Source organism: Ochotona curzoniae, unplaced genomic scaffold (assembly GCF_017591425.1).
Source record: "Ochotona curzoniae isolate NIBS_2020 unplaced genomic scaffold, NIBS_Ocur_1.0 scaffold_461, whole genome shotgun sequence".
NCBI lineage: Eukaryota > Metazoa > Chordata > Mammalia > Lagomorpha > Ochotonidae > Ochotona > Ochotona curzoniae.
The window spans coordinates 10,233,418-10,251,229 of NW_024467120.1; the positions used below are offsets into that span (position 1 = coordinate 10,233,418).

Genomic DNA, 17,812 nt, shown 5'->3' on the forward strand with positions numbered 1-17,812 from the left:
GCCATCAAGTCTCACCGTGACAATGGTTTGCCAAACAATTTCAATGAGCTTTTGTGACACTTTCAACTCAACACATCTGGAAATAAGCAGGATGTATTGCCTTTGACTTCCCTCTCCAGGTCATGACACTACCAATACTCACACATCCACGCTCAGAAACCCATAGTTGGCTTTGGCTCCAAACTCTCCACTGACCCTGCATCCTTAGTCACCAAGCAAGTTCTTTGTTTATGGACTATAATCACTTCCCAAGAACTTTGCTACCTCCCTGGTCTGGCCAAGGCCACAGCCACAGCCTCTCAGCTGATGGTGGCGCAGGTATGGATTCCTACCACACGGTCTTTCCTCCACACGAAAAGACTGGTTTTCTGGAATGGACTTGGATGCTGACATACCACCCTCGACTCGAGGATGAAAATTAGACTCTTCACTCTAGGAATCAAGGTCATCTGAAGACTGCCATTACCCAGCACATGTCAGGCACAGCTCCTTCCACACCTGGCTAAACCCATGATTGTTCGCCAACGCCAACCACAAATTTGCTTCGCCTTCCTTTCTGTCTGAAGTCCCTTCCCTCTCATCTATTTTCACCTGCATCTTCAAGAATCCACAAAGGGGAGCCTCCCTGACCATCTGCCAACACACATGGGTTCTCGCTCTCCCTCCCTCACCCACAGACATATTTGATGTTTAGCCCTCCAACATAGTTGCTCATTCATTGCCTTTGCAAGCAATCTTCCCTGTTTCAAGGAGACCCTAAGTATTCTGAGGGCAACGTCTTTGCCACGCACGATCTGAGAGTCTTAGCAGATGTTGGGCTTTGCTCAGCACTATTTAGTCATATGCGTACCAAAACAACATTTTCTCAGGAATTTCACATGAGTTAACAAGTGGAGGTGAGGAAAGAGATCACCGGGGAACAGGATCACTGCCCCAGAAATCATGTCTTTTACAAAATGCCAAAACAAGAATGTTGCTTATTTTGACACAGAGGGGTGTCAAGTCAGTTCTGATCTCCGCTGAGCAGGCATTCAATCCCAAAGGGACACAGAAGAAGCCTCAGCCACAAACAGCTGCCGAAGCAAGGCTCCAGCACAACAAGAAACACATCCCCAGGGGGAGGAGAGGGCAAAGACACACAGACTCTAAGGAACTGTCCCCGCGTGATGGATGTTTATTCAGTAAATACTGGCTGAATTCATTAATAATGAGTGAATGATAGATGGAAAACTAAATATTTGTGATGGTTCTCAATGTTTCATAGGAACGTAATTGAGGATTATCATTTTATGTCCAAAACTCCCTCTCAATTATTTTATTTCTCTGAATTTAATTGAAGCCCAAAGGACTGTGCCTCTCTATTGTACAGAAATAGAGAACATTAATGAGCAAAGCATCTGATACTTACACTCCCTTTAGACTTTCTGGATCCTACAATAGGAGGTAGTGAAGAAGCTTTCTGACTGTGGAAACAAATGGCAATTTAGAAATCTGAATGTTATTTACAAATTACACTCAGTGCAATGTTACAGTCATTCTAACTTGGCGCTCCAACCTGGAAGTCAACTAGATTTCACAAGAAATGCCACACACTTTCCCAGTATCACAGAAACTACAATAAAATTCCCAATTCAATTCCAAAAGTTGTTAAATATTTTCATTCAATTTCATTCATACTATTATAATTGATAACACTCAAATGAACTTTAAGTACCACCTTGAATGTTTCACAGCACTTTTATTCAAATCCTAAAACTTTCCATTTGCATTTCAAAACATCATTTTCCAACCTGAGCAATGATTTTTCCAAATTGAATGAAAAACAAAACATTTCCATTGTTTTTATTATGGCTGTTAAACCAGTTACTCTCATTAGAAAGTAAAAGATTTTTGTTTTAGACTGTAGAAATCAATCTTTTGTATTTTCAGGAACAGACCTGTCTTGAAAACAAACTGAACATCTTCTAAAACAGGATGTCATGAACATAAAGGTAAATCTAACTTATTTATTTGCATGAAAATAGCCAAACTTGAGTTAATTTTCCCATTACCATCGAGTATACACTGTCGCTCACGGCAGGTTAACCCATGATGCCTAGGAGAGGCTGTTCCAGGATTTCATTTCATGCATGAGTAGGCATGGTTAGCAGTTAAGTATGCCGGTAAATAATTATAAAGGGCCAGGAAGCCATGTGCAGTTGCACAGTTCAAACCACCACTGAAATACCATCCTATTATTTATTTAAAAAATCCTCAGCTACCTTCCCATCAAGCTGCATCAGTTGTAAATTGGTGACATTGTGAACAAGATGGCCACATAAAGTCAGTTGTCAAGGGCAAAGTGGCAACAGAATCTCTGAAAGGCAGCAGGGGTGAATCCTGGCACCCAGGGAAGGCAGGCCACAAGGGCCTGGACCAGGGGCCAGAGCTTGCGCACGAGGCTCTGTGGTGTATCTGCTCAGTCAAAACAAAGCAGCCTTCACAAATGTGTGATTTCTCATCTGGGAAAACATTCACAGTGCACTGAAATTTATGCTATGTTAATTACACCCAGTGTCTGTTTATTTGCATATATAACATCACGCTGTTTTTATGTTTTCCAATTATTAAAAAGGGTATAAAATATCAGGGTTTTTTGTTAACACCTTTGGGTGTTAAACTACAGAATCTTGTTAAACCATTAAGACACTGAAACTTCACATACTAATTGCTGTAGAGAAACTCATTGCACTATATCTTCCTCACAAGACTAATTCTTTACACTTACTGGGGATTCAGTGAAAAGTAAGAAGAAATACTATGTGGCCTTTCACACATTAAAATGGTTCTATTTTGATGCAATAGCTTTCTATTTCCTATGATGATGATAAAAACAAAAATGTAAACACACTAAACTTGCTTCCTACTTTAACTCATATGCAAGATTATCATGTCACGTACACTGGTGGTGCTATTTCAGTCAGGAGAAAGGAGTAAGCAAGGAATAAGACTTACCCATAAGGCCTTCTCATTGCGGACTTGTCAAAAAGTAGTTCACTGTAAGGCAGTTTCTTAAACCTATCTCTGCCGACAGCCACGTAAAATTGCCCATTCTCCAGCTCCGCCCCGCTCTCAATGAGTTTTCCTTCTAAAGTGTAAAGTCTGTCGAAACATTAATGCCAAGAGTTAGAAGTTTAACAAGCCTTTAAAGGCTTGCTTAATTCACAAATAAAAACATGGTGTTCTTACCTTGACTCACTTATGCCATTTCTAATAATTGAGTTACAGATGCCTTTAAGAGATTCAGTTCCACTAAACACCAATGTTACAATACAGACACAATTACTAACTAACTGTGCAGGATCTTATCCCAATGAGCCTGATGACTCTGATGTCACACCGACACCTCAGAGAGTGTGTACGGAATGTGATGCTCTCCACAAGGCAAAGCTCAGCTTCCACGGAAAACTGCTTCTCTATTTATATTTTTCAAGTGCTTTCAGAATTTATTTTCTTTTTTTAAAAAAGATTTATTTATTTATTACAAAGTCAGATACACAGAGAGGAGGAGAGACAGAGAGGAAGATCTTCCATCCAATGATTCACTCCCCAAGTGAGCGCAACGGCCGGTGCTGCGCCAATCCCAAGCCAGGGGTCAGGAACTTCTTCCGGGTATCCCACATAGGTACAGGGTCCCAAGGCTTTGGGCCGTCCTTGACTGCTTTCCCAGGCCTCAGGCAGGGAGCTGGATGGGAAGTGGAGCTGCCGGGATTAGAACCAGCGCCCATATGGGATCCTGGGTGTTCAAGACTAGGACTTTAGCTGCTAGGCCACGCCGCCAGGCCCCAGAATTTATTTTCTTTGTGTGTTTGTCACACTGACAAGCCTCTGACCACATTCTGTATTAGGGACACCACCTCCCGTAACCACCCCCATCTCCCACCATCCCACCTCTCCACCACCCCACCCAGTGCAAAGTATTACATCCAAACCCACACAGAACTGGGTCAGAAGGGAAAAAAAAGTGAGTGGGCAGGAGGTAAACCAGTGCCAGAATTAATGATGCAAAGTATTACATCCAAACCCATACAGAACTGGGTCAGAAGGGAAAAAAAAGTGAGTGGGCAGGAGGTAAACCCAGTGCCAGAATTAATGATGCAGAACTGCATAGCATTCATGCCTCTTTTTTTTTTTTCCATCCAACCTCAGCAAGAGAATGAACATTTTATCTTCCCAGAATCAAGGAATTTCACAAGATCCTTCCCTTACTGTAAAAGCATACAAACTAGTTAATGTGTTACTTGTTGAAAGAACAGTGATCATGTCACCAGATGACTTAAAGAACAGGAAAAAAAACAGTAATAAAAAAAGAACAGGAAATAAACTAATAAAAAACAAGAACAGGAAAGGCAATGCATATTTGTATAGGTTCTAAACAAGAGTTAATAACCGGAAGGGGTTTCAAGATAACCTTTTTGTTTGTTTATTTGTTTGTTTGTAATGCTTATTCTTCTTACATAATTAAGGTTAGCACTATCCATAAAGGCAAAAATTAATAATAATAGTAATAATCCCCTGACCTGTCAGTTTGTGTACTGATCGCATAAATGGCCATCTCACCGAAGCCATGACATACGGTGAGAACAGTGCTTCTGACTTTGGTTGGCATACAGCTGGAAAGTCTTTTGCATTGTAGCACTGCACTTCTATCTATTCCCGACAAGTCTAAGTACCAACACTTAACTCAGCGATCCCTGCTTGACCTACAGTGAAGCTTCTGAAGAGAGGCACTGTGAACAATTTTCGACCAGATGACAACTTGCAGAAATCACTACAAGATGTTAAACAGCAACTTTGCCTTGTGCTTGCCAGACAAGCATAGCCAGTCCCACCCCAAGTTGGGACAACAAAAATGGCTCCAGACACTACCAAGTGTCCCCCAGGGGCAAAAAAAAGCATGCCTGGCTGAGAACCACTGGCCTGGAGCCAGGCTTCCCTCTTTCATTTTCCTTCAAATCATTAGATCTGAATCAGTAGCTAACTTTTATGAGTAGACATTAAAAGGAACCTAAGTGCGCACTCTGGAAACAGCCAAAATTCAACAACAGGTTTTCTCTGAAATACGTAGAAGGTGTGGAACAAATTCCAGCTAAGTATTTTAGCTTTTTAAAAATACTTATCTCTTGTTGGCCTGCTTTCTTTTCTTGTTATAAGGCTAAAGAAGAGCAAGCAGGAAGTCTAATCTGATGGCGTGCTGGTGAAACCCACAGGTGCACACAGGGGACCCAGCCATGAGCGGCAGTGGGACATGTCCCAAGTGAGCAGCACCAAGCTCTCTCACTGAGTCACATTAGGACTGAATTTACCTACGTCCTGGTGCATTTGGGGGACACATACTATATTTAATCCCCATATTGGTATTTTGTATATCTTATTACCCTGTATGGATTTGTTCATATTAGTAACAGGTATATCTAGAAACATAATTGTGTCTTTGTGTGCTTTATATCATTTGTTGGGTGGGTTTATATCATTGTGTATGTCAAAAGATAAGACTATATATTCAGAAAAGGCAAGATATAATTAGTGAGATCTGTCTTCATTCCTGACTCACAAAAAATAAAATCCAGAAAGATCAACCAAGGGTTTAATTAAAATTTCAAACTATAAAATATTAGAATTTTTTAAATTTTCAAATGAGGAAGTTCTGAACTAGTTATAATACACTGCTCATAAAAAGAATGAAAATATGACTGCATCAAACTTTCAGATACCAGCAGGCAAATATACATCTAGATGAAGAGATATTAATGGACATAAAGAGAGTGCAAACTGGAGACAATTTAAAATTCACATGAGAAGGGTACAAATTTCCTCATTTGTAAAGAGTGTCTTTAAGTCAATGACATAAATGTGCAAATTCCAAGACAGTTAGGAGAAGAAATACAAATACATGGCATTTGTTTCGCCAGGTAGCTTAGAGGTTAATAGCCTCTGCAGCAGAGGGATTACTCCACTGGAATCCCAAACCTTGCTACTTTTATCTGTACAATCTTGTGCAGTTCACCATCTGCTTCTGTGTCTCCCATTTCGAGTCCAATGAAAAAGAATAACACTGGGCTTGGCATAGTGGCCTAGTGGCTAAATGTGAATGTAAATTCAAGTGGTAAACCTTGAATGTGCCAGGATCTCATATGGGCACCGGTTCTAATCCCAACGGCCTCACTTCACATCCAGCTCCCTGCCTGTGGCCTGGGAAAGCAGTGGAGGACGGGCCAAAGCCTTGGGACCCTGCACCCGTGTGGGAGAACCGGAAAAAGGTTCCTGGCTCCTGGCTCCGGATCGGCACAGCATTGGCCGTCGCGCTCACTTGGGGAGTGAATCATCGGATGGAAGAATTTCCTCTCTGTCTCTCCTCCTCTCTCTATATATGACTTTCCAATAAAAATAAATAAATATTTTTTAAAAAGCAAAAAAGAATAACACTACTTGCCTCGTAGTCTCACTGAGCTAATTATGTCAAAAGAAGCATAAGGCACATAGGCTAAAATCTAACCCATGAGAAATCATTGATAGACACTATTGCATGCTAAACAAAAAACATACACAGATAGTAGCAAATAAATAATAGCAAAAGATAGAAAATTACGTAATTCCCATCAGAGACCTCCATTAGAACATTCTCATGAGATGGAATATATTTTAAACATAAAAATGTTGAAATGTTACTAGTTACACAAAGGGCAATCTTTAAGATTTGCAGTCACAGGAATAAACAAGGTATGCAGGAATACAGATGTATGCGCACAGGCTGGTCAAAAGAGTAAGTTGATCCGCACGAGGAGCTTAAAATCGATCTTGGCACATGGTAGCACACCGAGCGCTGTTAACTATATTTGTTCTTTCGGTTTAGAGTAAACAGGCAAGCACCCACAGGGGGACTGCATCACACACCTGTGGACAGCCCCGCTCCGCAGCGTGATCTTCTCGGTGACCATCTGCAGGACGTGATCCCACTGACCCAAGGCTTTTCTCGGGATGAGGAGGCGAGAAGCCGGACTTATGAGGTCTCCATTTGCGATCAAGCTAAGGAAACAGGGGTTGTTGGAAACTATGATGCCTTCAACCACACAACAGACTCCCAAATCAAAAGGAAACTGCCAGGTCCGTCTCACCGGGAAATGGAGAGGGCTTCCACTTACAAGATTGTGCAGGGTTCCTGGAGAGGTTTTCTGAAGCGCGCTGACACGTTGATCCTGCTGTGGATTACTGGTTTTACCTTTGAAAGCAAGGCAAAAAAAAAAAAAAAGCAACAACATAAACCATTAAGCTCATATCAGCTTTTTCTAACCTAAGAGGAAAACTGCAGGTTCCCAAGGAAATGGCTGAGCCCTGTTATGTCTTTGTTAAACCGTGTACCTTTTACCCCTCACTTACATGAACACTCTGGGCTCACCCTGGATCAATAGTATACGCCTTTATCAGAGTTCTCAAGAAAAGGAAAAGCTGCCGTAAGCCATGGTCACACACTCTTCATGCTCTGTGGTCTCGCAAGAGAATTTTTTTTAAAAAAGATTTATTCATTTTTATCGGAAAGATTTACAGAGAGAAGGAGAAACCAACTTTCCATCCACTGGTTCACTCCCCAAGTGGCCGTAACAGCTGGAGCTGAGCTGAGCCAAAGAAAGGGGTCCCCCACATGGGTACAGGGTCCCAAGCCTTTGAGCTGCATCCTACTACTTTTCCAGGCCACAAGCAGGGAGCCGTACATGATCCTAGCACATATAGGGTGAGGATTTTAGCCATTAGGCTACCACACCAGGCCCTATTCAGAGACTTTTTTTTTTAATTTTTAATTTTTTTTTTAAATTTTGTTTTATGACACAGCTTCATAGGCTCTGGGATTCTGGGATTCCCCCATGCCCTCACCCCATGTTGGATTCCTCCACATTTGTTGCAGTAGCACAGTTGATATCCAGTCATGATTCCTTCATTGCGAGCATGTACCATACATGGAGTCCAGTCTCTTATTATCCAGATAAATTCAACAGTTTCCTTGGGAGACCATCCTGCCAACCCCAATAAAAAATTTTTTAAAGTAGGAAGATAACCCCCCCAAGCATTTATTTTGGACCCGGCAGAGTTTATATTCCTGACACTGTCAGTCAGTGAAGGAAATCACTCCCTAGGAACAGGGGAAAGGCCAGTGACAGCCCTGCCTTGGTTCTGCTCTGAGCGCAGTGTTGTTTTGGAGAAGACAGCTTATTCACACACTGAAGCATGGATAGTGAACAGAGAAAGAAAAGAGACTACCTGGAGACAGGATGAAGAGCTGCCGAGGCCTTCCCTTTAACCCCATGAATTAAGTAGACAGACAGATGATGATGAGAGAGAGAAAAGGAGAGACTGCTTAAATCTTTCTTAAAGCACGTCAAAATTCAAACGTGACAGCAGCGACTTGACCACACTCACGCTGCTGGAACAGGGTGAGCCAGCACATTAATGCTGATCTTTGGATACCATTCACACACTCTTTCCAAGCTACTGCTCTGCCTGTGGTCTCTCATTGAAATGAGTGTATGTCACAGATGGCCATACTAAACAAAATTCCTCATATGGACCTGATACATTTAAATAAACTCACATGACACTTAGTAGGACAATATCACAGCTAGCTCAACACTCAGATTCATGATCTTGCTCTGACATGAAAACTTAATAAAACTAAAAAGCATTTTTTAAGTTTCTGGGGTAACAAAATCAAGGTTGAAAAGCTGAGTAACTAACAAGCTGAAATTTTAAATTCAGGAGCCAATTGCCAAAACTTTTTCGTGAGCTGAATCAGTTCCTCACATCTCACTTTCTTCAGGGGTACCAATAAAGTAGCCCAAAGGGGTATTCCATGAACTAAACAAGTGGCAATTTCACTCCCTGGGGCAGCTAACTGTAGACCTCGGAGGCTGCGTCTGCTTCAGATCCCAGCACACTCTAAACTTGGACCCCTGAGCCACCAAAGCTCACCTCCAGGACCTGGGCGAGGGATGCCCATAGACACCATCCCAGAAACCGCCAATGTCGCGTAAAAACTGACTAATCAATTTTTTTTTTTTTAAATTTTCACATCTTTTATTTGTGAAAATGTCCTTAATTTGTTGATGTAGCTAACAAATTTCAATTCGGATTGCTATGCAAAATAACAGAACATAATCTGCTTTGCATTGAACTTCATAGTTCAACTGCATACAGGCAACATGCTATATCTGAAAAAATTACTAACCAAACTACAGGTATTAAATACTGAAAAAGTTAACAGTTTATTATAATTTATTTTATTTAACAATCTAGGAAGTTCGCAGCCATCAGGAGTTCCAAAGCAATTTCAGGTGCAATTGGGAATTCAGGAATCTCAGTGGAGCTGTTAGTGTAGCGAACCTTGTAGGTAAAATACATGCATACTTTTGATAGCACATGGGATGGGATCTCTCTGAAATTGACCTCATTGGTTTCGTTTTCAGCAAACTGACCTGGGCCACTCAACATGGCTTTAATTGTTCCTGATGTTAGTGCATGTTCTCTTTTTACAATAAATTCATGACCATCAGAAGATATTAATTTGACATACATGGCATCAGGGCCTTCACAGCCACCATAAGTTTTCTCTTCTCCATCCATTATGTTCTTATGAAATTCTACTTTGCTTCCACAGGAACTTCAGTAGTTTCTCCGCAGCCCCGCAGCGAGCGCAGCCACCGCAGCCGGGTCCCCGCGAACCGCCACAGCCCCTGTTCAGGGCCGCCCCCCGCCCCTAGCCCGGCGGCTTCCGGGGACTAATCAATTTTAAAGCGCAATTTGCAATCATTTTATTTTTAAAATGTAGATCTCAGCATTTAGAAAAACAAGGGCGGGCCCAGCGCCGTGGCGCAAGTGGTTAAGTCCTCGCCTTGCACGCCCGGGATCCCATATGGGCGCCAGTTCTATCCAGGCAGCCCCACTTCCTTTCCTGTGGCCCGGGAAAGCAGTCGAGGACGGCCCAAAGCTTTGGGACCCTGTACCCGCGTGTGAGACCCGGAAGAGGCTCCTGGCTTCGGACTGGCATAGTATCGGCCATCCTCGACTGCTTTCCCGGGCCACAGGCAGGGAGCTGGAAGGGAAGTGGGGCTGTCGGGATTAGAACCGGCGCCCATATGGGATCCCGGGCGTGCAAGGCGAGGACCTTAACCACTTGCGCCACGGCGCCAGGCCCAAAGCAGCAATCTTTAAGGAAACTTGGTGCTGCTCTCCAAACATAGTATAGAGCATCAAAGAAAACAGGGCTCCTTTCAAAATATTTCACCAACCTTACACTTTCTGATAAATAAGAAATGCGTTAAAATTTTTTAAGAGATGCCAGAGTTGAAAATAAATTATCTAGGCATCAATATAATAGGCAAATCCAAAAGAAATTGTTCTTAGAGATTTTATACATAAACATCCTTTCTCACACACCACAGGTATTACTAATTTTTTAAACGGAAGAATGAGTGGTTAAGATGCTGAACACACAGCAGTAGTGTGACCCACTGCTAGACTGAGTGTGCCCTGCTGTTTATGCACGCCTCATAATTGATGTTGGACAGTGCCTCTTTCAGAGCATAGTTCACGCTGAGAATGCCTCCTAACCTGCACAGAAGGAAGTCATTTATCATGGAACTGTTCCAGACATGCGGCCTGAAAGAGATCCTGGAAAAGAAAACGCCATAGCAAAGAGGTCAGGACAATAGGCATCTTTGCGGAAGACTGTTTCTTTAAGAGACACCTTAAGAAATGCTTTTCACTTCTGGATTGGGAAGGAGATTGTGGGAGACTACTGCTGCCACAATAACAATAGGAACTGGAAGAAAAACTAAACTTACTACACTTATGAAAGCCTCACTCAGGGGCACAAGATGCAAAGAAGTCCAGAGAGAGGCCCTCTCTCCAAGAGGGGAGGAATCTGCAGGTGCATTCGTCCCCAGGGGCACAGAGGGCACAAGGGCAAACCTGGGTGTGAGTCAGCACAACAGAGAAGAACAGATGCGGAGCAAGTCCACACCATCCATGAACTCTCTCCCATGGGGCCTGCCTTAGGTGCACCCAAGTGTAACAGAAGGCAAGACCCGATGGAAGGGTGGGGGAAGACAGCCCTTGGTGGAAAGTGAGGGGCTGAAGTGGAGAGCGGCGAATCTGCCGATATATAAACAGTGAGAGATCTTACCATCATCCCAGGATTGCTCCCTGCCCTGGTGTCCCCGATGTGATCCTCTAAAGGGTTACCATCTCTGTTAAACTGAAACCGAACAAAGCCACAGCCTAACCTGTACCATGTTTAACCATGGATGTCCCAGCAGTCAGCCTTTTCCTCCAGCATCCAAAAGAGAGAGAAAATATATCTACTTTCAGTTTCTCCACGTTTTATACAAAATGATCAGTGTACAACAAAAATACACAAATGTAGGCAGAGGGAGAAATGGGCTCCCCTATCAAAGGAGAAAGCCCAAATCAAAGTCAGAGATAAACGTGATGTGAAAATAAACCACAACCAAAAAAATGTTAGTAGCCGTTACACATGTGCTAAACAATGCAATGGGGGAAGCTAGAGAAGTGAAAGAGGAGGAAAGTGAGCTCAGAAAATGAAACTTCAAAACAGAACCAGGTGAAAATCCTGGAACTAAAAAACAAAATATCGGAAACAAAGAATGACAGGGATAAAACAGATTATACACATGGCCTAATACTCTGAGAAAGTATCCTCCAAGTGCCTGGCACAGTGGCCTAGCAGCTAAAGTCCTCGCCTTGAACACACCGAAATCCCATATGGGCGCCAGTTCTAATCGCGGCATCCCGGCTTCCCATGCAGCTCCCTGCTTGTGGCCTGGGAAAGCAGTCAAGGACGGCCCGGAGCCTTCAGTCATTTGGGGAGTGAATCATTGGATGAAAGATCTTTTTTTCTGTCTCTCCTCCTCTCTGTATATCTGCCTTTCCAATAAAAATAAAATAAATCTTTCAAAAAAGAGAGAGAGCCCAAATTTCCTTCTTACAAAAAGAAAAAGAGAAAAAGTATCCTCCGAACAGGAGATGAAAATAAGGACATTTTTAGACAACAAAGGCCAAGTGAATTGACTGTTCAGACCCACACAACTAAAATCTAATGAAAGAAATTCTTCAGACTAAGCGACATAAGACAAAAATGGAACTCTAAAAGAATAAAAGAAGGAGTAATGGGAGGAAATGTAAGAGTAAGTTTAGGGCCCGGCGTGATAGTGTAGTGGCTAAGTTCCTGCCTTGCACGCACCGGAATCCCATATGGACGCCGGTTCTAATCCTGGCAGTCCCGCTCCCTGCCTTTGGCACGGGAACGCAGTCAAGGGGACGGCCCAAGGCCTTGAGACCCTGCACCTGCACGGGAGACCCGGAAGAGCTCCTGGCTCCCAGCTTTGGATTGGTGCAGCACCAGCCGTTGCGGTCACTTGGAGAGTGAATCATCAGACAGAAGATCTTCCTCTCTGTGTCTCCTCTTCTTTGTATATCCGCATTTCCAATAAATAATAAATGTCTTTAAAAAAAGAGTAAGTTTAAAGGCTTTTACATTGGTTTTCAACTTTTTAAAAATATTTTATACTTCTTATTTCATTATTTTTATTTGAAAGGGAGATTTACAGAGAGATAAGAGAAACAGAGAAAGAGAGATCTTTGGATCCGCTGGTTCACTCCCCAAATGGCTTCAACAGCTAAGAGTTGACCTGATCCAAAGCTAGAGGCCAAGAGTTTCATCCAGGTCTCCCACCTGGGCCATCTTCTGCCGTTTTCCCAGGTATGTTAACAGGGAGCTGGATGGGAAAAGGAGCAACTGGGACTAAAAAAAAAAAAAAAAAAAAAAAGCATCTATGTGGGATGCTACCACTTTAGGTAGAGGCTTAGCCTACTATTGCAGAGCACTGGCCACAAAATGGTTTTAATCTTAAAGAAAAAAAGTAAGAATTTAGAAGAATTAATACAGAAGAAAAATACTCAATGAAAGCAATAAAGAGGATCCAGCATGGTAGCCTAGTGGCCAAAGTCCTCACCTTCCAGGTGCCAGTATCCCATAATGATGCTAGTTTGTATCCCCGCAGCTCCACTTTCCTTCCATCTCCCTGCTTATGGCCTGGGAAAGCAGCTGAGGACAACCTGGAGTCTGGAGACTCTGCACCCACATGCGAGACCCAGAAGTTGGTGGTTCCTGCCTCCTAGCTCTGATCACTCAGCTCTGACCATTGTGGCCACTTGGGGAGTGAACCAGCCGAGGAAGATCTTTCTGTCTCTCACTCTCTCTATAAAATCTGACTTTCCAATAAAATAAATAAATTTTTAAAAAGCAATAAAGATATGAGTGGGGACAAATAAAATTGTGATACTATAAATTTCTAAAGAATTGATATGGCAATGGGTACAAACAAAAATAACTTTAAAATGTATATTGTAAACCCTAGATCAACAATTAAAAAAAAACCTCCAAAAGGTATCATTAACAAGCAAAAAGAAGTAAATAAAATGAAACAGTATTTCAAATGCTTGGTCAGCTGAAAGAAGTTAGGAAAGGCATAAAAAAAGTTAAAAGAAGCAAGCATAAATAGTTAATAATATAGATCAAATCCAATCAGACTTGTAATTCATGAAATGTAAATGAAAGGGTAGAAGAGATGGTCAGATGGTATATAGAAATAACACCTAACTGTGCTTACAAAAATACACTTTAAGAACACAGTAGGTTGGAAGTAAAAGGATAGAGAAAAAACACCAGGTAAACCTCAATAGTTCAAGAGGGGGTTTTTTGATCAAAATAAAATTATAAAAACTACATGATGCCCACATTTAAAATTAGTTTTCAAGTAGATGCTTATCAAAGGGATTTAAAATATGCACAAACAAGAACACTTTTTCCTGTGTGTTTGTTTCAAAACCTTATATCCTACAGAGAGTATCAGATATAATCAAAAAACATTTTTTTTAACATGATGCTCTTTTGGGCTTAAGAAAAATTAAGCTCCAGAAAATTAGGTACTGTTAAACCTCTACGATTCACCTCTACCTTCTCTTTTTAAAAAGACAGGAAAAAAAAAAAAAAAACAAAATACTGGCCACTAGCAGAAGCAATAAACAGACACTTGCATGCACTTAAGACCTTTCTCGTATTAATTATAATGGAATCTATGGCGTAAATTAGAGCACCCTTACTCAACAATTCCTGAATCTTTTCAAGTCCTTTTAAGTTTCTTTCCTGACAGGTATTCCCTAATATTTTTATGTGACTTTCTCGGTGTGATTGACAGACAATCTAACAGAATGAAAATGAACTCTATTAACTCCAAATTCCACATTCCAGGCATGGTGACAAAAATCAGGGCAGCCACTGAAATATTCTGGAAAGAATATTTTCATCAGTGTTATATAATGAGTACTTTTTTTTTTTTTAAATTCCAACTTGAGTGAGAACCAAGTTCTAGAAGACGGCTCTACTTATAATGAACAAGCTGTTTAGAACATTCCCAGAAGGGTCCAATTAGCCTCAGAGAGCTGATGAAACCTCTTGATTCTCTACCCGGCTCCTGCACAGGTGCCCACACCATCGCAACCAGTCCAGGGGCTGATGCCCAGGGGAGAGGCTAGGGATTGTCTGCCCAGCGCCAGAGGGCATTTTTTCAGAAAATCAGGGATGACACAGCATCAGTTTGCACATCTGTTATTTAAGAGGAATGTCTCCCTTCACTGAAGTAGGAAGCCACTTCAGAACTATAAACCAATGGTTTACATATATAAAACGAGACAAATGCAGTGGCTCTTCAAAACTCAGCAAGGTAGAGGATTTCTTTTTAGTTAAAAAGTGACTCAAAAGATAAGACATTCATCTTAAGTACTGCCATGCTTGAAAACTCTTAAGTGCAAGCATATACTAAATTTAAAAAATTATGTTGCTAAGTCTGCTAACCTCATTTTGATCTGGCAATTAATTTTCCAATGTATTATACAACTTAAGTTATTGATATTCTGGGCTTGGTTTTCTCATTATTGACTTCTACAGAATATTTTTTTTAAAGCCTGATAAGCTTTAGCATTTTGAGGAATGTATTGTTAAATTTCAAGTGTATTAACTTCATCTCAACAGTAATTTGTAATGAGCACTTAATCTTATAGAAAAACTCAAAAAACAGCCAAGGCAATCATAAGTGAGTCTGCATGAGCTTTCCTAAGAGAAAGACATGACCCCTATAAAGTTAAAAAATAACTGATTAACCCAAGAAAATGCTGGGAAGTTACTGGAACTGCCATAAATCAAGCTTTTCTTTTTTTCTTTTTTTCAGGGGAGGGGAACATGAATTTCTGGATTGTTTGCCTTTTCTTTTGTTTTCTCTCTTACTACATCATGCTGCTAATTCCATTGCTGTCATTTTTTTGTTTTGCTTTCCCAAATGGGATTTTGGTTACTAAACCCATCCAGGCAGTGAATGTAAAATTTCCACCAGGAATGCAGAGCAGTGGAGAGTGTGTCCCCAATAACACATGATGAAAGTGAGCAATGCTGAACACGCAGGGACACCTGCATGGCAATAAGTCACTTAGGATCCCCACTGAACAATGTGTTAACTGTATATGATCTACAATCAATGTTTCGTTAATGCTGAGAGAGAGATTAACTCACTGACAGACCCAGAGGAAGGGGGCGCTACTATTTTTAGCAAAGATTAGTTTTTCATCAACGGTCAGTATTCTCAGCACGGAGGATGGCAGACAGGGGTCTCTACTCTTACTGAGCTTATTTGGGGGTGCACGGCAGAGCGCTGGAGGAGCAAAGGATGAAGGAGCTCCGCACTGCGAGGCGACATCAAGTCCTGGAGTTTGAGTCTTTACTGAACCCTGCGGACTTCAAGTCCTCAAATGCTCCAGAAACATTCAAGAATAATTATCATGCAGGTTACCATGAACGTACACACATAGAAGCCCTTAGGGACTGTTGAAATTATGACCTTACTGCCCTAAAATGTCCAGCAGTTACTAAGGCTATCCCTACAAACTGGAATTGAATACCCAAGGGAATTCAGTTCAGGTGCCCTCTCATAACTAGTAGAACAGCAACAGACTTTGATAACGAAATGGCAAGAGTAATCACTGACCCAGTCCAATCACTGAGGTTTTTCACAAATCCGTTTATAAATTTTCCTTTCAACTGCTTGCTGAGTGCCCCATCTGTAACCATGCATCTGAGAAGGCAAACAGGATAGTAACTGAATTAAAATTGATAAACATCAGTGTTAGGGAAGGAAACTCCCGAAGAGCAGGATCACTCCCTAACACAGTTACTATCCACAACCAGACGTAAGATGCTATGAACTGCCACTCTTCTACGTGGGTGCAGGGTAGGGTAACAAGCCCCTTCCTTAACCAAAGCTGTTTGGTGGATTGGTGCTAAGTGCTTGGGACTTTTTCAAAAAAGCATATTTTTCTTAGACTAAGAGCTAAATTTAAGAATGGAAGCATGTTTCCCACTAACATCCAGCCTCACAGCCTCCTTCTCATTTTTGGATAATAACTCTTCTGATAGAAATATTGATGAAATATGCTTTAGTTTCTGGGAAAATTGGGTTATTTCAAAGGCTTCAGGGAAATATAGTTAAAAGATAAGTTTATTTTGGTACAGGACAATTTTGAAATCAAATGTATGACACACATTTTTCATGAACTTTTAGAAGATCCCCTCATATGCATGAGTACCAGAAAACAAGAAATAAACTTTTAATTTCATTTTTCACAAACTTTTTGAGTTACCCTCATATACTTTCAGGACATAAAATACCATATATTTACCTAAATTTTTTTTTTTTCAAATAAGGTCATGCCTATTTCTGCAGCTCTGGAATGAAGCATTTGTACCTGAAGTTCTCTCCCACTCAGCAAGTTAGCCATACAACCCAATGTATCAAGGCCTTCTAACAGAAGGAGCAGACTTTAAAAGACACCTTACATTCTGACATCTGGAGCTTTCTCCAGCAATATCCTCTCCAACTCTCACAGTGCATTTTCTATTGTGCGCCTGACACACATACCTTATGTCATAAAGATGCTGTCATTAAAAATGATTAACCAAAAGGAGCAGGTGATTAGCACAGGCATTAACATGCAACGGAAAGGGTGGGGGGCAGGTGCAATGATGGCTTAACTGGCTCATCTTCCACCTGTAGGCACCACTATCCTATATAGGCACTGGTTTGTGTTCCAGCTGCTCCACTTCCCATCCAGCTTCCTGCTTATGGCCTGAGAAAGCAGTAGAGGATGGCCCAAAGCCTTGGGACTCTGCTCCCAGGCGGGGCCTGGCTTTGGATTGGCACAGCTTCAGCTGTTGAGGTATTTCAGGAGTGAACCAGTGAATGGAAGATTTTTCTGTCTCTCCATTTCTCAATTCCAGTTTCCTGCAAATGCATACCCTGAAAGGCAGTGACAGCTTAAGCATTTATTCCTGCTACCTAAGTGGGAAAGTGAGATGGAGGCTTCTTGTTCCTGGTTTTCACAGGGAGTGAATCAGAAGACTTGGAGAGTGAACTAGCAAATGTGAGATCTTTCTACCTAACTAACTACACATCCACCTTTTTTCAAATAAAATGAGAATAACTTTTAAAATTGTTAAAATAAGGTTTAACTCCGCCTTTTGAATGAATGTACAAAATTTCAAAAAAAGGAAGGAAGGAAGGAAGGAAGGAAGGAAGGAAGGAAGGAAGGAAGGAAGGAAGGAAGGAAGGAAGGAAGGAAGGAAGGAAGGAAGGAAGGGAAGGGAAGAAGGAAGGAA

The 17,812-nt window shown here is 41.6% G+C and overlaps 2 protein-coding genes across 2 annotated transcripts in view; both read right to left on the bottom strand.

Moving 5' to 3' along the window:
- The window catches only part of DCDC2 (doublecortin domain containing 2), a 137,988-nt gene that overhangs the window by 84,586 nt on the left and 35,590 nt on the right, over window positions 1-17,812 (bottom strand). Inside the window, exons 3-6 of the mRNA XM_040967587.1 lie at window positions 7,182-7,258; window positions 6,934-7,065; window positions 2,995-3,141; window positions 1,409-1,463 (exon numbers count right to left, since the gene is read on the bottom strand). Coding sequence (XP_040823521.1) covers window positions 1,409-1,463; window positions 2,995-3,141; window positions 6,934-7,065; window positions 7,182-7,258 — 411 coding nt within the window. The remainder of the gene's footprint in view (window positions 1-1,408; window positions 1,464-2,994; window positions 3,142-6,933; window positions 7,066-7,181; window positions 7,259-17,812) is intronic.
- Window positions 9,293-9,799, bottom strand: LOC121147696 (elongin-C). The gene has a single exon (XM_040967588.1). It carries the CDS (start codon window positions 9,649-9,651, stop codon window positions 9,313-9,315), a length of 339 nt encoding a protein of 112 aa, XP_040823522.1. The 5' UTR covers window positions 9,652-9,799; the 3' UTR covers window positions 9,293-9,312.

Bases quoted from the DNA above. Each gene is read 5' to 3' on its own strand.
- LOC121147696 (XM_040967588.1), bottom strand. From the start codon at position 9,651: ATGGATGGAGAAGAGAAAACTTATGGTGGCTGTGAAGGCCCTGATGCC.